The sequence below is a fragment of the Salvelinus alpinus genome, chromosome 35 (assembly GCF_045679555.1).
Source record: "Salvelinus alpinus chromosome 35, SLU_Salpinus.1, whole genome shotgun sequence".
NCBI lineage: Eukaryota > Metazoa > Chordata > Actinopteri > Salmoniformes > Salmonidae > Salvelinus > Salvelinus alpinus.
In genome coordinates this window covers 1,680,553-1,701,648 of record NC_092120.1, presented here as the reverse complement: position 1 = coordinate 1,701,648, position 21,096 = coordinate 1,680,553, and the positions used below count along the sequence as shown (strand labels likewise).

Genomic DNA, 21,096 nt, shown 5'->3' with positions numbered 1-21,096 from the left:
AACAAATATGTCCTACTGATGAGTCAACAGGGTCAATAGAAGGTAGGCTCTGAGGGTCAGGTCTTGACACGTTCCTGAATAACAGAGCAACACCTGAGGGAATGGCATCTAAAACAATTGCAAAATCTTTAGGTGTTACAGGGATCTTGTAAAGTGATAAGAATTCCTTATAACTGAGTAAAAGACCCTCTGCATTTACCAGTTGGCTCACCAATAGGATATTATTTCGGAACCAATATTCTAAAAACAAATAAGTATTTTTATACAATATATCCCGATTATTCCATATATAATACCTGTGTGGAGAAAAATTGTGTTTATAAATTAAGGACCATGACAAGAAAACCTGCCGATGAAAAGCAGAAAGTTTCACTGGAATTTTGTCAATATTATAATTTCAAACCAACATGAAGTTAAGGCCACCAAAAGTAGAGAAGACATGATGAGGAATAACATTCCAGATAGAAGTGGGTCTTCTTAGGAATTGTTTTATCCAATTGATCTTAAAAGTATTATTTAAGGTAGTAAAGTCCAGAAAATTCAGTCCCACATTCTCATATTTCTCCAAAGAAAGTTGAAAAGCGTCTGGTCTATCTCCTTGCTTATTTTACTGTCAAGATATAAAGATAGAGCGCCATATGTTAATCTAGAGATACCTTCAGCCTTGGTTATTAGGACTCTACCTTTTAAAGATAAGTCCCTCTGTATCCATTGATTTAGCTTCTTCTGGGTATTTTTAATAAGAGGGTTAAAATGTAGTAAGCCTCTAGACTTCTGATCCTTTGTAATGGTTATGCCTAAATATGTAAGTTCTTCTTTTACTGGAATACCATAATATGAAGGTGTCACACAATCTTTGACAGCTATGAGTTCATTTTTATTAATGTTAAGATATAGACCAGACGCTTTGGAAAAGGATTGTATCACATTGATCGATATGGGAATTTGGTTAGCGTCTTTCAGAAAAAGTGTAGTAATCATCAGCCAGCTGGCTTATAATAATTTCTTTACCAGCTATGGAAATACATTGTACAGGACTATTATTTAAAGAATTTGCAAGAAGTTGGGTGATTAATAAAAACAGGTAATTGGGGAGATAGGACAACCTTGCCTAATTCCTCTCTTTAACTCAAATCTAGGTGAGGTGCCATATTTCAATTTGATAGAGCTGTCCCCAAAGCCAAGTCTCTCAAGGGAGTGGAAGAGAAACTGATGCTCTACTGTGTCAAATGCTTTATAAAAATCTCAAAATAATATGAAGCTATCCTCAGTTATTAGGTTTGAGTAGTCTAGTATGTCTAATACTAGTCTGACATTGTTAGAAATATGTCTGTTCCTCATGAAGCCAGACTGTGTTTCATCAATGATTGCATCCAGGACTTCTTTAATTATTTTTGCAAGTAGTAAGGCTAATATCTTATAGTCATTATTAAGAAGACAAATTGGACTCCAGTTATCAATGAGCAGCACTTCTTTTTTAGGCTTATCAGTGTTATTAACCCCTGACTCATTGTAGGAGGGAGAACATTGTTTTTAATACTCTCTAAAAAGACTATAAATAGGAAGGGAACTACTTGTTCAAAAAATAATTTGTACTTCCGAGTTCCCAGTTGTTTTGAACGCTGCATGATACGCTGATCTCGCGACAGATCTGTGGCAAGGAAGTTGTCATTTGTCGTAATTTCCTAGGACGGAACCACTGCAACAACAGTGCAGAGGAGAAGAGTAAGAGGCGCTCCAAACAACATTCTAGGCGTCTTATGTCATTGTTTACTCCGTGAAAGGAGTTTTATTTTTGCATGCATTAGATGAGGCCCCCCTCTGAGAAAACTCAGTGGGATTTAAGTAATAGAAGCGGTAAACACTAAGAACGAAGATCCACGTTGCAGTGGCCTAGTAACAGCAAATCAAGCACCACGCTGAGTGTTAGCTATGGAGGATATCTCCGCTGTAACGATCAAATACGAGGGAGGACATGAACAGGAGTCGGAAGATGTCAGTGAAAATGTAACCAAGAAGACCGAAAACAGCGCCAACAAGTCTGCCAAAGATGACAGTACCGATAGTAAGGGACCCCATCCTTTCACAAACATCTCAACACAGCTATCGTTAACTAATGCTACAACATGCTCAAATCCATGTTTGCTAGTTAGCTAATTAGCGTTAGCTAACTATTCTAACATGATCATATCCTAGCTAAGGTTATTGTTCGGTAGCCATTGACCAGAAAATCTATTTGTCCCATTTTATCTTGTTCACATTTTTAGCTAGCAAAGTAATGTAGCTAACTTAACTAATGGTGACTAGGAAGCTGTGCGTGTAACGTTAGTCAGTAACGTTGCTTAGGTTGCTAGCTAGCAAGGGTAAATAGTCGATCATCGGAATGACATTAGTACCGTTATAGTTAAACGTCTACTCTTTGATCTTACGGTTTCTTCAATGTTACGTGAAATCAAATAGGCTGTCATATTGTGATAAATAAAACTGGGGCATATTTATTACGCCTATTATGTTGCAAAATGTTCCTTAAGTGGAAGCGAACGAAACGGGGACCTAACTCAATTTGTCCAGTTGGAACTCGTTTTAGTAGCAAAATGAAACGTTTGGCTAATGATTACGCCCCTGGACGAGCGTGATCACCTCCCCAATGTTTTTGGAACTTCCCCGTAGGCCAGAGCCATCTAATTGTCCCCCACGATTAAATATTGGGTAGCTGCTGCTAAAATGGCGACCGGAGTGTGGGTGTATGTTAAGTGAATCAGCTAATTGGGAAGATACTGTATGTTGCAACTCAAGACCGTTTTGCGTTGCTGATTGGGCTACAGGACGAGTCGATAAGCCGGCGACCAGTGCACCTGTGTACTGGACATCGCTGCCGACCTGATACCTGACCGTGATACTCAGGAAGCGTCCTACTGGATATCATGGTCCTGTCGCCATGGGTAGCTAACGTGCACCCCACAATAATTAACTAATATTGATAACCATCTAGATGTCACCATGATGCATGCACATACAGTATACTCAATGGGGAGGACATGAATGGCAGCAACACAGGGACACAGTGCCCGTCGCTCCCGTTTGATAAGCACTGTCTTGCAAGGGCATGGTAAGTAGCTTCCTAGTATCAGGGTGACGGTCACAGTAAGCACACGCATACAACGCATGAAGAAACAGTACACCCGGCATCGCTACTTTTAATAAAAAATAGACAATTGTCAGTTTTAGAACTGAAACTGTACAATTTGTGTAAAACAGCGAAATGAGAATCATACTAATCCTCTGTCTTCAAAACAGAAGTACTCACGGTATGGTATTGAGCTATGTCTACCCACCTCTCAATTGGAGGGGGGGGACTATGGATATGTCTCTGTTTGTACGTATGTTAGTCACACACGATATTGTGGTAACTTGGGTGAATGATGCATCTTGCCATAGACCTGACATTTACACAATTACAATGATTGGCCCAAGGGGGGCACTATAGTAATCAGCTGAAATTCCAAACGTTGAACAAGCATATGTCCTGTCAAGTTTGAGCAATTGTCACCAATTGGCCCAAGTGCTGCATCATTCGTGGGGGACGACATGTTTACTGTTTTAGAGTAATACCTCTTAAAGGGCTCTGTCATAGACTATTTATCATATAAGCAAAACAGAAGGTCTGAGTTTATTTTCCCAGGAGCTGAATAGGTGAATCTTTGTTCATTTGATTCAATATCTTTGGGTGAGATTCTCATATTTGAGACATGATGAAATGTTTGATATAGGTAACTTTATGGGGTCTCTATGGAGTAGACCTACATTTGGCTCCATTCACCTCAAGGGAAATCATACGATCCCAATTCTTTCTCTGTCCACAGGTCAGTAGTGAATAGGAGAACTTGACTGATCTGAAAAGCGTGATGAACATTTAGGTTAAATCAAACTTTCCCAATACAGAAGTTAGTTTGAAATCATTTTTAAATTAGGCTGCTTCAAACATTGAACAATTACATTTCAAAAGTATATTATCCACAATGAGTTGACTCTCCATCGTTAGGGTGATATGCACTTTAGCAAAGATGTTCATAATTAAGTAAAATGTATTTCTGTCAAAATATACATCCATCCAAACAAGTTGTATCCATTGCAAAAATGTTATCTTGATGATATGTATCATTGTAATAAAATATGCTAAAGTCTTGTTTCTTTTTGACAGTAATGGAATTTTGGATGATGGTCACCTTTATAATAGTTGAAACTTTTTTAAGACAAACATTTTCTCCTCCACTCCTGAGCTGTGCTGCTGCAGGAAGGGGGTGTTGCCTAGGCAACCCAAGACTTGATTGCTTCAACACCTTGCTTATTCTGCAAGGAGCAACAAAGTTTCATTACGTTGTAACTAGTCCATGTTACCGCTGAAATGGACTCCACAGCATAAATGCCCAGCTGTACTGTATTCAGTCAGCTGTTCTTTCCACACCCAAAAAATTAAACGGCTATGACGATTATTTAAATTTTCATGACTGTCTTTATCCATATTCATTGCTTACACGATTATACGCTAATTGTGCAAGCCCTAAATGTACATGGAGGCACTTAGTCATTATCTGACATAAATATTCATTTGTGTTATTGTTTGGTTTTCTTTTCTCTTTTCTTTGGCAACAGGAGTCGCCCTGACCTCCCATTTTCCCCTTTCTATTTTTAGGGGATGGGCTTTTCCGCTGTCTGGATTGTGGAGAAGCCTTTGGGGAGGAGGCGGCCTACCAGGAGCATCAACATGAGCACACCCATGATGGCCCAATAGTCTGCCTGGACTCTGACTCCCAGTTGGATGGCTTGCTTGTTTCAGAGAGTGGGGGCCAACGTACACTATGTTGCGCTCTTTGTGGGCGCAAATTTGCAGACTCAAGGGGTTTTTACTCACACCAGGTCAAACACCGTAATGAAGCCCTCAAGCAGTCAACTCCTGTTTTGCAATCAACTCCTGTGGCCCAGTCAACAGCTGGGCCCCAGTCAACTCCTGATCAGAGCTTGGGGGTGGCTAAGCAGTATGTCTATGAATGTGAAGACTGTGGTAAATCCTATACTTCGATGGGCTCTTTCATCAGTCATACACGCTCACACAAGCAAGCTTCCAAATCAGTTTTCCATGAGCTGGCACACCTGAAAAAGAAGTCCTTTGAGTGTCAAACTTGTGGTCGCTGTTACTCCCGTTCATCAGCTCTTGATGCTCACCGCCGTTGTCATGAGGTCAAACTAATCCCAAAGTCCCGCAAAAGGGATGCAGAGAAGCAACCACCCGCAGAGGAGCCTGCCAGTGCAACAGAGGACAGTAACAAAGCTTCTGAACAGGTAGATGGGGCACAGGAAAATCTGTTTGGGTGTTCATGTGGCAAAACATTTCGTGCCCAGTCTGGCCTGAAAACACACCAACGATTTAGCCATAATGACAAATGTTCTCCTGAAAAGCTTAAGAGAAAACCCAAAAAATTTGACTGCAGTGAGTGTGAGAAGACCTTCAGTTCTTACGCCGGCATGCTCTGCCATCAACGCTATCATATGAAACGAGGTGGTAGTAGTGACAAAAGGTTTCCATGTGAGGAGTGTGGCAAAGTCTTCACAACGCTCACATTCTACTACAAGCACCAGCGTTTGGCTCATACTGAAGAGACTCCAGCAAAGTCTTTCCTTCATCAGGTTTGCCAGCTCCAGAAGAAAGCGTTTGAGTGTCAGGAGTGTGGGCTCCGGTTTTCCAGGGCCTCGGCTCTCCAGTCCCATCGGCTTTGCCACAATGATGTTTTTGGACGGACTGAGAAAGAATCCCAGACACAAACATCCCCACTACCTCAACATAAGCTATTACTGGATAACAAGACAGAAACTGAAACATTTGCTTTAGGGGCCATTGTCTACCCACAGGACACCTCTCAGACCCTTGTGACCGAGAGAGACCCCTGTTTCTGTGAAACGGATGGGGATGCAGAAGCTGATGGAACTGATGATGTCAATGTAGAGGTGATCAGTATAAGTGCCTCAGATGGCTCTGTAAGGGATGAAGAAGAGTCACTACAAGAACTCAACCCTGATCTTGAATTACTGTGTGAATCAGACCAGGATGGAAAAGAGGAGATGGATGCTGTGTTGTGTCCAACGGAGTACATCTCTAGTACACTTAAGTCTAAACCAGAGATTGATCTGAAAATTGTACAAATTGACTTTCCGCCATTTGTAGGCGAAGGAGCTCAAACGGAGAAGGTTCAGGGACAAGACCCACCTAAAAGATTTAACTGTCCTGAGTGTTACCGCTGGTTTACCAGTGCTGCATCTTTGCGCTCTCACAAACTGTGGCACAGAGTAGATGGCAAAAAACTATGGAATCCTGAAAAGGATATTTTCAAGTGCGATGTTTGTGGGTTTGCCACTACACATCGGAAAACGTACCACAATCACATGCGAAAACACGATGGCCGAAAACCCCACAAGAGTGTATTGTACCAGCTTGCCGGACTACAGAAGAATAGCTTCAAATGTGAGGTGTGTGGAAAGTGTTTCTCACGCATGTCTGCTCTACACTCTCATCAGCAACAGCATCCAAAAAGCAAAGCTCATCCCTGTCCAGATTGTGAGAAGACTTACTCTAATGCCAGTGGTTTGTACAACCACCGCAAAAGCTGCCACGCTCAAACCCCCACCCAAGATGAAGTATCAGACACTAAAAGTGAAGTGTTTAATCCAAAGAAGACTTTATTAGGCCCAAAGGTTTATTATTGCGAGCGATGTGGGAAGGGCTTCTGGTCATTGGGTGCTTACACTCACCACAAGCAGAATCAAGCTCAGTGTGCACATTTGAAGGAGAAGCATGAGCCAACAGTGTCTTCACATTCTGTCAATGACCCTCCACGTGTTCGTGGTAAAGTTGCCTGCCCTGTATGCAGAAAGAAATTTCGTCACCAAGGCATTATGAAATCTCATATGAGGAAGCACGAGAATGGGAATCATAGATGTGAACTTTGTAGCAAGTCTTTTCGCATGTTCTCAAGCCTCCTCAGGCACCAGGTTGTACATAATGCTCAAATCCTCCCACCACCTATCAAGTCTTTTCAACATCAGGTAGAACAAGTGAAGAAGAACGCATACAGCTGCCCTGATTGTGGAAAACTGTTTTCACGAGCTAAGGCACTTAAATTCCACATGAAGAGCCATGGTTATGAGACCGACTACTCTGCCTCATCGCCTAAATCTGCTCTTGAGCTAGAGGGGCTGAAGTGTTCAACATGCCTTTCCCATTTCAGCAACAAATCCTCATTGCACACCCACCGAAAACAGTGTGGCAAGATAAAGACGGTCAGTAAAAGCCACAAGGAGGATATTGTCCAACATGACACAGTTCCTAAAGCGAAGAAGCTCAAATGTCCCTCCTGCCCTTCTCTTTTCAACAATTTACTGTCATTGCAGTATCATCGAAAAGAATGTGGCAAGCCGAGGGCAGTTGCAGGCTTGGATGTCAAAGCGAAAGGAGGTTTAGAGAAGGTCACAAAGTGCATTGTCAAAGACCTTGTGAAAACAACTCTGTCAAACAACTCGGGCACTGAGAAAATTACTAAATCTGTTACTGAGAAGGAACGTGGTGAACAAACGGACACCAATGAGTCCCTAACCTTGAAGAAAGCTGCCACAATCGACACAACTGATCTGAAATATAAATGTAAAGAGTGTGAGAGAAGCTTTGCTGTTGTAGGAGCACTGAATTTCCATAAAAGGATTCATGTTCTGGGTCACAAGTCTAAAGTAAAACCGAAGCTGAAATTTCAAGTGGCCGCAATCCCTGAAAAACCCAAGCAACCCAAAAAGGCAGAGCAAACAATTAAAGGCCAATTCTGTTGTCCAGAATGCGGAAGACGTTTTATCACCAATGCAGCCCTTGGCACTCACAGACGATGGCACACAGATAAGAAGTTTGCTGGTTCACTGATAAAAGATAACAATATAAATTCTGTTGGGCACAAGTCAGTGGATGAGGGACCTTTTCAGTGCAACAAGTGTGGAAAGGGCTTCTTTTACCTGTGTGTTCTCCGCCGACACCAGTTGTATTACCCGCCATGTCAGACCAAAGCCGAACCAGAGCCCGCAGCTGACACCAGCATGGAAGGCAACCGCAAACCCTCACACGCTGAATTTGCATGTCCAGAATGTAACAAAACTTTTGTCAAGGGCTCACTTTTAGCAGCTCACTATGAAAGTGAGCATAACAAACCCATTGAGTCTGCAGATCTTCAGGGGGACCAGTCCTTGACCATGTCCATTGAAGAGGTCCCGGAGCAGCCTGCCACATCACACAGCAAGTCTGAAGCCATTCCATTAAAGAAGCCAAAGCTTAAATTAAATCTTCACCAGTGTCCTCATTGTGATATGAGCTTCTTGAAGGTTCGAGGCTTGCGTGCCCACAAATGGCAGGCCCACTCCCAGGGCAAGAAGGTTAAGAGCAAGGGCACTTTGGCTGAGAGCGGGGACTCTGTTGCGATAAACAACTTGGCTACCAAGGGAAATGAACTGGCTAATGAGAGTAAGGACTTAGTTACAGAAAACAAAGGCACGGTTGTCAAAACCAAACACTATGTTACAAAGAGTAAGAATGCTGTTGGCAGAAGGAGGAAGAAAGGTCGACCAGGTTTCAAATCCATCCCTTGCGTTGACTGTGGGAAGAGATACAGTTCTTCTGGGGCACTCTATAATCACAAGAAGATCTGTGGAGTGCTCAAGCAGGAAGTTAATCCAGGAATGGCAGAAGTAGTGGAAGAGGAACCCTCTCCACCAACCCCCCTCTATGAGCAGACAATCAAATGCCTCTTCAAGTGTGACAAGTGTGGCAAAGCTTTCCCAACTGAAGAGCAACTAGGAACCCACAAGGACTTGGCAAAGAGCCGACCTCACTCTTGCGCCCTGTGCTGCCGTGGATATTGGACTGAGACTCAGTTGCAACAGCACCTGGCCTGGCACGACGAGGTCCGCCGGCGACTACCAACAGAGCTTCGTTACAGACTCAGTGCTTCTGTAAGCACAGGGCCCGCTAAACTCAATGTCCCTCTGCCTGATTTGAAAGCGAAGTCATCCCTCAAGCCACCACCTACACCCCCCTCCCGGCCACAGAATAGCCACAAGTGTCAGCACTGTGGAAAAGCATTTCTATCTCCAGGTGCTCTGCATAAACACGAGGCTCAACACGACAGCGATGGCTCCTACCGTTGCTCCCTTTGTCCCCGGACCTTCAGTGAGATTCGGGACCTCATTGATCATCACCAGGAATGTATGGGTGATGACAAAGGGCAGAGAGATCCCTACACTGCTGTCTCCTCAAGAGACACTGATGGCCTTACTTGCATTGAATGTGGAATGCGTTTCAGTCGAGAGTTGGAGTTGCACCAGCACTACATTGAACATGCTCGTGGAGCATATTAGATTAACAATGGAACTAATACAAGTTAGTAGATATTAGAAGTGGAATTTGACTTTTTCATGCACTTATGCACCTCCTTATACTTCAGTTCAATTTCCAAGGTGGACATTTTTTTCTCCAGGGTATTTTTCAAGGACTAAGTGTCTAAGAGACTTGCTACATTTTACTATTCTAATTATATCTATAGAATGCTGTTAACATTATTGCAAATATATCCACTAAGTGCTTCTTTTAGCTTTTGACACCGTAATTTTATCTTTCTCAGGCTTTATTTCACACTGGATCTGTACATAAATTTAAAAATGTCTAAAGAAAAACTCCTTTTATCAGTTCCACTGATTTGAAATGTGTCCTCTTGGTGTAGTTATAGAGAAAGATAACGTTCACTAACTGCGGTTTAATTTAGAAAATGGTGCTGTCTCTCTATGCCGAGAAATGATTACATCCTGTAAAGTACAGCGATTTGTCTGTCAAGGTAGGCACTAATTTAAGTTTGTTTTGCTTGACTTAGTATGCAAGGGGAGAACGTGAGTCACCCACTTTCAGTAACATGCACTTGAATTTCTTTTGAGAAATTAATCAAGTTCTGTCATTAACCTGTCTATATAAGATGGATGTTTATAGTATTATTAGTACCTATTTCTGGCTGTTTTCTTTTACAAAATATTACCAAACTAACATTGTATCATTTAATAATTAGAAAATGGAATGTTTTCCTGGATTTCACTACCAAAGTTCCCAAATACTAACAGTTCATTGTGTTACTTTCTTGTGTTGTGAAAACGTTTATCTATCGTAATGAGTTTGATTTAACAAACTGGTTTAGCATTTGTTCAAGGAGTTGTTATTTTCCTTGTTCGATTAAATGAAACGTTCAAGTTTTTAGGCTATTGCTAATCTTTTGAAGTCATTACCTTTGATCACTAATTTCAATGTAACCTTTTCCTTGTACCTTTAAACTACTACTGGTGTCTTAATGCAGACATGAAGAGTTTTAGTAAATGGTTAAAACTGTAGTTAAGTTTCCTGTGTTTTTCATTGTGTGGACTGAGTTACTGGTTTTAACGGACCTTTAAACTTGACTCAATAGATTCTAGTGGGCTTCCAGTCATGATGCGTCATGTTTACCGTTGGTCGGAAATGGTTGAGAAACATTACTACAATATAGATTATAAAACGCTTTCAAACTTAAAGCTGCAATATGTACAGTGCATTCGGAAAGTATTCAGACCCCTTTACTTTTTCCACATTTTGTTAATTAATTAATCTACACTACCCCACAATGACAACGTGAAAACAGGTTTTTAGAAAGTTTAGCAAATGTAGAAAAAAATATTTAAAAACTATCACATTTACATAAGTATTCAGACCCTTTACTCAGTACTTTGTTGAACACCTTTGACAGCGATTACAGCCTCAAGGTTTCTTGGGTATGACGCTACAAGCTTGGCACACCTGTATTTGGGGAGTTTCTATCATTTTTCTCTGCAGATCCTCTCAAGCACTGTCAGGTTAAATGGGGAGTGTTGCTGCACAGCTATTTTCAGGTTTCTCCAGAGATGTTTGATCGGGCTCTGGCTGGGCCACTCAAGGACATTCAAAGACTTGTCCCAAAGCCACTCTTGCGTTGTCTTTGTGTACTTAGGGTCGCTGTCCTGTTGGAAGGTGAACCTTCGACCCAGTCTGGGGTCCTGAGCGCTCTGGTGCAGGTTTTCATCAAGGCTCTCCATGTACTTTGCTTCGTTCATCTTTCCCTCGATCCTGACTTGTCTCACAGTCCCAGCCGCTGAAAAACATCCCCACAGCCTGATGCTGCCACCACCATGCTTCACCGTAGGGATGGTGCCAGGTGTACTCCAGACATGTAGCTTTGCATTCAGGCCAAGGAGTTCAATCTTGGTTTCATCAGACCAGAGAATCTTGTTTCTCATGGTCTGAGAGCCTTTAAGTGCCTTTTGGCAAACTCCAAGCAGGCTGTCATGTACCTTTTTACTGAGGCGTGGCTTCCATCTACCATAAAGGCCTGATTGGTAGAGGGCTGCAGAGATGGTTGACCTTCTGGAAGGTTCTCCCATCTCCACAGAGCAACTCTGGAGCTCTGTCAGAGTGACCATCGGGTTCTTGGTCACCTCCCTGACCAAGGCCCTTCTCCCCTGATTGCTCAGTTTGGCCAGGCGGTCAGCTCTAGGAAGAGTCTTGGTGGTTCATAACTTCTTCCATTTAAGAAATGTGTTATTGGGGACCTTCAAACTGCTGATTTTTTTTGTACCCTTCCCCAGATCTGTGCCTCAACACAAGCCTGTCTCCGAGCTCTACAGAAAATTCCTTTGACCTCTTCCTGTTTTTTGTTCTGACATGCACTGTCAACTGTGGGACCTTACATAGACAGGTGTGTGTGCCTTTCCAAATGATGTCCAATCAATTGAATTTACCACAGGTGGACTCAAGGATTATCATTGGAAACAGAATGCACCTGAGCTCAATTTCAAGTCTCATAGCAAAGACACTGAATACTTATGTAAAGGTATTTCTTTCTTTTTTTAAAAATCAATTTGCATACACTTCTAAAAACCTGTCTTTGCTTTGCCATTATTGGGTTGTGTGTATAGACTGATTAAATACATTTTAGAATAAGGCTGTAATGTAACAAAATGTGGAGAAGGGGTCTGAATACTTTCGGAATGCACTAACTTTTTGGGCGACCTGACCAAATTCCCATAAGTGTGTGTTATAGAATTGTCATTGAAAGCACATCTAAAAAGTGGTAGATACGTTTTGTGTGTGCTATTTCTATGCTTCCCGTTCTTAAGTTTAGTTTTTGTCTTTTACTTTCGGTTTTGTACACCAACTGAAAATACAGTATTTTTGGTTATGGCAAAGATATTTCACAGCAGTTTAGATGTGACAGTGATAATCTACACAACTTGCTTGTTTTGTCACAAACTGAAATTAGTTGAACTAGTTTAGCAACCAGGAAATGGCAGAGGGATTTCTGCATAGTGCAGATCTTTTTAATTGTTTCACACTTTCAAATGATAACCTATGCAGTATTAGGTACACTTCTTTTATACAGTTACAAAAGTAATGGTACAGTCATTTTTTTTGGGGGGGGGGGGGGTAATCCTGAATGAATCATAAATTAATGAGTGAGAAAGTTAGTCTCGCATATCACACTGCTGTGATTGGGAGTTCCATAGGGCGGCGCACAATTGGCCCAGCATCGTCCGGGTTTGGCAGGGGTAGGCCGTATTTGTTCTTAACTGACTTTCCTAAAAGGTTAAATAAAAATGAAATGCCCCCCAAGACATGCTAACCTCTCACCATTACAGTAACAGGGGAGGTTAGAATTTCTGGGGGGGGGCGGCATGATATTTGTGCTTCCAACTTTCTCATTCATCTTTATTCACATTTCATTCAGGATTATCTGTAATCATGGTAGAATCCACATTAATGTAGAAGTGTTTAGAAACATTCTTATTTACAGTAAAAGTGAGTCCAAAATGACATGATACATTATTTACCATTTAATTTCTATTGGGCACAGAATTATCTGAAACACAACCAAAACAAACAGCAAATGCATCCAACAAATGTGTAGTCACAAGCTTGATGTAGTCATTGCATGAAAGTGTTTCACTTTTTAATACACCTACAGTACTAGTCAAAAGTTTGGACACCTACTCATTCAAGGGTTTTTCTTAAATTTTTTCTATTTTCTACATTGTAGAATAATAGTGAAGACATCAAAACTATGAAATAACACATGGAATCATGTACTAAGTAAAAACGTGTTAAACAAATCCAAATATTTTATATTTGAGATTCTTCAAAGTAGCTACCCTTTGTCTTGACAGCTTTGCACACTTTGCATTCTCTTTGCAGTCTTGAAGGAGTTCCCACATTATGAGCACTTGTTGGCTGCTTTTACTTCACTCTGCGGTCCAACTCATCCCAAATCATCTCAATTGGGTTGAGGTCAGGTGATCGTGGAGGCGCGGTCATTGATGCAGCACTCCATCACTCTCCTTCTTGGTAAAATAGCCCTTTCACAGCCTGGAGGTGTGTTGGGTCATTGTCCTGTTGAAAAACAAATGACAGTCCCACTAAGCGCAAACCAGATGGGATGGTGTATCGCTGCAGAATTCTGTGGTAGCCATGCTGGTTAAGTGTGCCTTGAATTCTAATTAAATCACTGACAGTCTCACCAGCAAAGCACCATCTCACCACCACCTCCATGCTTCATGGTGGGAACCACACATGCAGAGATCATTCGTTCACCTACTCCGCGTCTCATAAATATACAGCGGTTGGAACCAAAAATCTCATATTTGGACTCATCAGACCAAAGGACAAGTTTCCACCGGTCTTATGTCTATTGCTTGTGTTTCTTGGCCCAAGCAAGTGTCTTATTATTGGTGTCCTTTAGTAGTGGTTCCTTTGCAGCAATTCGACCATGAAGGCCTGATTTCACGCAGTCTCCTCTGAACAGTTGATGTTGAGATGTGTCTTTTACTTGAACTCTGAAGCATTTATTTGTGCTGCAATTTCTGAGGCTGGTAACTAATGAATTTATCCTCTGCAGCAGAGGTAAGTCTGGGTCTTCCTTTCCTGTGGCGTTCCTCATGAGAGCCAGTATCATCATAGCGCTTGGTGGTTTTTGCAACTGCACTTTAAGAAACTTTCACATTTCTTAATGTTCTGCCTTGACTGATAAAGCAATTATGGACTGTCATTCCTCTTTGCTTATTTGAGCTGGTCTTGCCATAATATGGACTTGGTCTTTTACTAAATAGGGCTATCTTCTGTATACCGCCAGTACCTTGTCACAACACAACTGATTGGCTCAAATGCATTAAGAAGGAAAGAAATTCCACAAATTAGCTTTTAACAAGGCACACCTGTTAATTGAAACGCATTCCAGGTGACTACCTTATGAAGCTGGTTGAGAGAATGCCAAGTGTGCAAAGCTGTCATCAAGGCAAAAAGTGGCGACTTTGAAGAATCTAAAATGGAAAACATTTTTATTTGTTTAACACTTTTTTGGGGGTTACTACATGATTCCATGTGTGTTATTTCATAGTTTTGATGTCTTCAATATTAGTCTACAAAATAGTAAAAATAAAGAAAAACCCTTGAATGAGTAGGTGTGTCCAAACCTTTGACTTGTACTGTATGTGTCCCTATACTTTTGGTCCCCCCATTTTAGGGTACCATGTACAAAGTGCTGTAATTTCTAAACGGTTCACCTGATATGGATGAAAATACCCTCAAATTAAAGCAGTCTGCACTTTAACCTCAGGCATTGCACACTACATCAAATCCAATTTTATTGGTCACATACACATAGATTTAGCAGATGTTATTGCCGGTGTAGTGAAATGCTTGTGGACACCTGCTAGTCGAACATTTCATCCCCCCCCCCTCTTTGCTGCCATAACAGCCTCCACTCTTCTGGGAAGGCTTCACACTAGATGTTGGAACATTGCAGCGGGGACTTGCTTCCATTCAGCCACGAGCATTAGTGAGGTCGGGCACTGATGTTGGGCGATTAGGCCTGGCTCGCAGTCAGCGTTCTAATTCATCCCAAAGGTATAAGATGGGGTTAAGGTCAAGGCTCTGTGCAGGCCAGTCAAGTTCTTCCACACTGATCTTGACAAACATTTCTGTATGGACCTTGCTTTGTGCACAGGGGAATTGTCATGCTGAAACAGGAAAGGGCCTTCCCCAAACTGTTGCCACAAAGTTGGAAACACAGAATTCTCTAGAATGTCAATGTGTGCTGTAGCGTTAAGAGTTATCTTCATTGGAACTAAGGGGCCAAGCCTGAACCATGAAAAACAGCCTCAGACCATTATTCCTCCTCCACCAAACTTTACAGTTGGCACTATGCATTGGGGCACGTAGCAATCTCCTGGTATTCACCAAGCCTAGATTCGTCTGTCGGACTGCCAGATGGTGAAGCGTGATTCATCACTCTAGAGAACTCGTTTCCACTGCTCCAGAGTCCGAGGCGAGCTTTACACCACTCCAGCTGACGCTTGGCATTCCATATGGTGATCGTAGGCTTGTGTGCGGCTGCTCGGCCATGGAAACCTATTTCATGAAGCTCCCAGCGAACAGTTGTGCTGACGTTGCTTTTAGAGGCAGTTTGGAACTTGGTAGTGAGTTTTTCAACCGAAGACAGATGATTTTTATGCGCTTCAGCACCCGGCGGTCCCGTTCTGTGATTTTGTGTGGCCTAGCACTTCGCGGCTGAGCCGTTGTTGCTCCTAGATGTTTCCACTTCACAATAACAGCACTTAGTTGACCAGGGCAGAAATTTGACGAACTGACTTGTTGGAAAGGTGGCATCCTATGACGGTGCCACGTTGAAAGTCACTGAGCTCCTGTAAGGCTATTCTTCTGCCAATGTTTGTCTTCTCTATGGAGATGGCATGGCTGTGTGCTCAATTGTATACACCTGTCCGCAACGGGTGTGGCTGAAATAGCCAAATCCACTAATTTTGAAAAGGTGTCGACATGCACTACTTTCTTTATATGTATCATTTAAAATCCGAAGTGCTGGAGTGGAGAACCAAAACAACGTGTAACACTCCCAATACTTTTGTAGCTCACTCTATATGTTGGGGGTGTAAGTGGTGTGTTTTTCTATTATGTGATCAGCCTTGTAGTGTATTCTAATTATGTATGTATCCAATCATGTCAGTTATTAATGAGCCTAAATATAGAACATTTTGAGGTGACAAGGAGTCTGAGCGTATTGATCCTAGCAGTGGAGAGAACTACATAACTAAGTTTGAGTTTTCTGGTGCACTTAAAGTTGCAATATGTAACTTATTGGGAGACCTGACCAAAATCACATAGAAATCTGAGTTAAAGATCTGTAATTCTCATTGAAAGTCTGAGGCGGTAGATCTGTTCTGTGTGCTATTTCTATGCTTCCCGTTCTTAGCTTTGTTTTTCCGTCTTTTACTTTAGGTTTTGTGTACCAGCTTCAAACAGCTGAAAGTACAATATTTTTGGTTATTGAAAAGGTATTTCACAGTGGTTTATGTTACAATGATTCTCTACACTATACATTGCTTATTTTGCCACAAAATGAAATTAGGCAAACTTAGAATTTTAGCAAACAGGAAATTTGCACCTTTTTAAAACACTATATGGTTGTGCTGTGTCTGCTAAAATGTGTCAATAGTTGTAAACATCTTGGTTGTGAAAAATATGCCCCTTCATCCCAAATTCCAAGGTGATGCTATTGATAGTTTGGCAATTCAATCTGAGATAGTATATCTTCACAAAATGATTGAAACAAGTTCAAGTAAATTGTTGAAAGCTTAACAAAATTACAGGCATGTCATGGTACTATATTGTCTGAATTTATGCTCCCTGTCTCTCCTCCACAGTGAAACTAGCCAGTATGAGGTGTCAGGACTGTGGACAGCAGTTCACTCGCTGGGAGGCCTTCAAGACTCACCTGCGCAAGCATGTCCTGGAGGAGGCGATGGCAGAGGAGGAGGAACGAAGGCAGGGCATTAAGAGATCTCTGGAGATGAACGGGAGCAATGGCAATGTGGAGTCGGCAGCACCTGAGAAAAAGAAGAAAAATAATGACGACGGTGATTACGAAGAGAACAGTGATGTAGACGTGGAAGGTGATGAAGAAGACGATGAAGAGTTCTTCGACAGTTCCTGGCAGGTCAGACCATCAAAGATCGTCACAGTTCGTCCGCGCGTCGCCATGCTGTCTGAGGAGGAGAAGCCAGTCTTCAGCGGCTCCCACAAGGTCTACGCATGCTCCATCTGTGGGAAGGTCTACTCCTACCTCGAGTCGTTTAGAAATCACCAGAAGATGCATGAAAAAGAAGAAAAAAAACAACCCACAGAGAACAAGTGCCCGGACTGTGGGAAGGTCTTTGCTCGCCCATCCCTTCTGGTGACTCACTTGAAAGTGCACAGGCCTCCCGTGCCGATGGAACCCTCCACTCTGAAGTGCGATCAGTGTGTAAAAAACTTCAATTCCCTGCAGACGTATTTGATCCACATGGACCTGCACAAGCAGAAGCCCTTCTGGTGCCTGGCCTGTGCTAAGGGCTTTAGGGATGAGCTCTCTCTGGACAAACACCTGCAGGGCCACAACCTGAGGCGCCACAAGTGTGACCTCTGTGAAAAGTCTTTCCGCGTGCCCGCTGAGCTCCGCTACCACTACAATACTCACACCGGCGCCAAGCCCTACAAATGCACGCTCTGCAAGAAGAACTTCTCCCAGCTGGGCAACCTCATCACGCATCGGAAGAAGCACGTAGGGGTCTACGTTGGGACCAGCAAGACCCCACTGGGACCCAGGAACCACCTGTTTGCTGGGAGGAGAAGGGTGACAGAGATGAAGAGGCTGGTGTTCACAGGGATGGGTAGCACAGAGGAGGCGGAGGTGATAGATATGCTTCAGGAACATCAAGAGGAGCAGGAGGAGGAAGAAGAGGAAGATATTGAGGTGGGTGAGGAGGAATCTGGATCAGAAGAGTCGGGGTCTGAGTCTAGTTCTGAAGATTCTGGCGCTGAGGAATCGTCTAAATCAGATTCATCAGACTCTTCTGGATCTGATTCCTCTGACGACTCTGATTCCTCTGGATCGGGAGTGGAGGAGGAGGAGCAAGAGGGGAAAGAAGAGACTGCATTGGAAGCACATGTGGCAGAGCAACAGAAAAGACATAAGGAATGGGAGTGTTTTGAATGTGGTGAAGGGTTTGATCAAGAGTCAGCGTTGCACCTGCACTATATGAAACACGCCAGTGGGGAGCTGCCAGTACAATGACGGCCCAGTACATGGTGAGATTAGCTGTGAAATTATTGGTGAGTTGGGCACTGTTCAATGTATTTCTACTACTTCAGAGTTGAGTCACTGCTGAGCCCTTGAATTGGAGAACACTGAAGAAAATTCCAAATGATCCCGAAAATTGTTGATCCCCAGTGTGACTTATTTTTGTCCTTTTTTCTGCCATGTTTTTTTTTCTGGCCCCAAGTTTAAATGTTTTGAAGTGTGGGTTGAATGGGTGAATTTAGTTGTATGAGTTGAAGGCCATGAGGAAGTTAGCTTTTTTTCTTGCTACTTTGTCTTTACATTTAGATAGTTTCTCACTAATCCAAATGTTTTTGTGCCTTTTTGGTAAGAAAGAGGTGTATTGCCAATATCTATACATAATATTGATAAAAGACGAGGCAGATTGGCGTTAGTTTTTCACACCCATTTTCAGTCCGAGAGGTCTTAATTTTTGTATTTACATCGACCATATAGAAAATTGTAATGTGATAAAACTGTGATTAGATTTAGTGTTGCCGGGTTCCCTAAAATGTAATATAAAAACAACTTGCTTTCTTTCTTTCCCTCTTCAATTTGATTCAATCATGTCTATTTCTATCATGTTTTTCATTATGAAATCTAGCTTTCTTTTGAAGTAAACTTGGGTTTTTCATTTGTCAGTAATGGGAAGACATTGTCTGAACATGACTCATTTGCAGAGATGAGAAATTATTTCATATGTGTGTGTAATAAATAAATATATGCAAATTAATTACTTAAAAATCATACAATGTGATTTTCTGGACTTTTGTTTTAGATTCCGTCTCTCACAGTTGAAGTGTACCTATGATAAAAATTACAGACCTCTACATGCTTTGTAAGTAGGAAAACCTGCAAAATCGGCAGTGTATCAAATACTTGTTCTCCCCACTATATATATATATATATATATAGTACCAGTCAAAAGTTTTGACATCTAGAATAATAGTGACAACATCAAAACTATGAAATGACACATGGAATCATGTAGTAACCAGAAAAGTGTTAAACCAATCAAAATATATTTGAGATTGTTCAAAATAGCCACCCTTTGCCTTGACAGATTTGCACACTCTTGTTATTCTTTCAACCAGCTTCACTTGGAATGCTTTTCCAGCAGTCTTGCAGGAGTTCCCACATATGCTGAACACTTGTTGGCTGTTTTTCCTTCACTCTGTGGTCTAACTCATCCCAAATCATCTCAATTGAGTTGAGGTCAGGTGATTGTGGAGGCCTGGTCATCTGATATAGTACTCCATCACTTTCCTTCTTGGTCAAATTGCCCTTTCACAGCCTGGTGGTGTGTTGGGTCATTGTCCTGTTGAAAAACAAATTATAGTCCCACTAAGCACAAATTAAATGGGATGGCGTATCGCTGCAGAATGCTGTGGTAGCCATACTGGTTAAGTGTGCCTTGAATTCTAAATAAATCACTGACAGTGTCACCAGCAAAGCACCATCACACCACCACCTCCATGCTTCACGGTGGGGACCACACATGCGGAGATCATCTGTTCACCTACTCTGCGTCTCACAAAGACATGGCGGTTTGAACCAAAAATCTAAAATTGGGACACATCAGACCAAAGGACAGATTTCCACCGGTCTAATTCCATTGCTAGTGTTTCTTGGCCCAAGCAAGTCTTCTTATTGATGTCCTTTAGTAGTAGTTTCTTTGCAGCTATTTGACCATGAAGGCCTGATTCACACAGTCCCTGAACAGTTGATTTTGAGATGTGTCTTATACTTGAACTCTATGAAGCATTTATTTGGGCTGCAATTTCTGAGGCTGGTAACTAATGAATTTATCCTCTGCAGCAGAGGTAAGTCTGGGTCTTCCTTTCCTGTGGCGTTCCTCATGAGAGCCAGTATCATCATAGAGCTTGATGGTTTTTGCGACTGTACTTTTTCCGTATTGACTGAACTTCATGTCTAAAAGTAATGATGGGCTGTACTTTCTCTTTGCTTATTTGAGCTGTTCTTGCTATAATATGAACTTGGTCTTTTACCAAATAGGGCTATATTCTGTATACCACCCTTACCTTGTCACAACAACTAATTCGCACATATGCGTTAAGAAGGAAAGAAATTCCACAAATGAACTTTTAACAAGGCACACCTGTTAATTGAAATGCATTCCAGGTGACTACCTCATGAAGCTGGTTGAGAGAATGCCAAGAGCGTGCAAAGGGTGGCTACTTTGAAGAATCTCATACAAAATATGTTTTTATTTTGTTTTACACTTTTTTACTACATGATTCCATATGTTGTTTCATAGTTTTGATTTCTTCACTATTATTCTACTTTGTAGAAAATAATAAAAATGAGTAGATGTGTAAATGTTTGACTGGTACTGTATATCTAGCCTACTGTATTAGTTGCTATGTTACCGTTACCATGTAATCTAGTATGTACCAGGAATTTTTCTTCGATACAACCATATCACTCGCTCTTCTGTCAGTCTGAATCTATTCAGCTTCATGTTTTTTGAAAAAGCTTTGTGTAGGATTTTTATTTTTTTGTTTCGATGAAATTTCTGTTTTTGTAATCATAGAATTGTATGTATAATAAATTGTGTGATAATAAATGAAATGCATTTTGAGTCCTCTCTTTGTATGTGTACATTCCATAGATGAGATGTTCTTTTTTACATCACAATTATCTTCTCACTATAGTCTAGGTTCAGATTGTAATGACTATGTCAAGTATTTAAGCCATTTTAGGCTCCAACACTGCATTTGTGTGAGCACAATAAGGCACGTTTTCTGCTTTGTGTGGCGCAAAGGGCGACATCTACTGGCCTATGTGCATTTCTCCA

The 21,096-nt window shown here is 41.8% G+C and overlaps 1 protein-coding gene across 2 annotated transcripts; it reads left to right on the top strand.

The window, feature by feature from the left end:
* The first annotated feature begins 1,582 nt into the window (after positions 1-1,582).
* LOC139564700 (zinc finger protein 501) lies at positions 1,583-20,880 on the top strand. 2 transcript variants are annotated; one of them, XM_071384468.1, is made up of 2 exons: positions 1,583-2,065; positions 16,846-20,880. In XM_071384468.1, exons 1-2 carry the CDS (start codon positions 1,933-1,935, stop codon positions 18,252-18,254), a joined length of 1,542 nt encoding a protein of 513 aa, XP_071240569.1. In that variant the 5' UTR covers positions 1,583-1,932; the 3' UTR covers positions 18,255-20,880. The 2 variants fall into 2 exon arrangements, with proteins under 2 accessions (XP_071240569.1, XP_071240568.1); XM_071384467.1 differs by lacking the exon at positions 16,846-20,880 and adding an exon at positions 4,694-10,458 and having other exon boundaries at positions 1,590-2,065.
* The last annotated feature ends 216 nt before the right edge of the window (positions 20,881-21,096 follow it).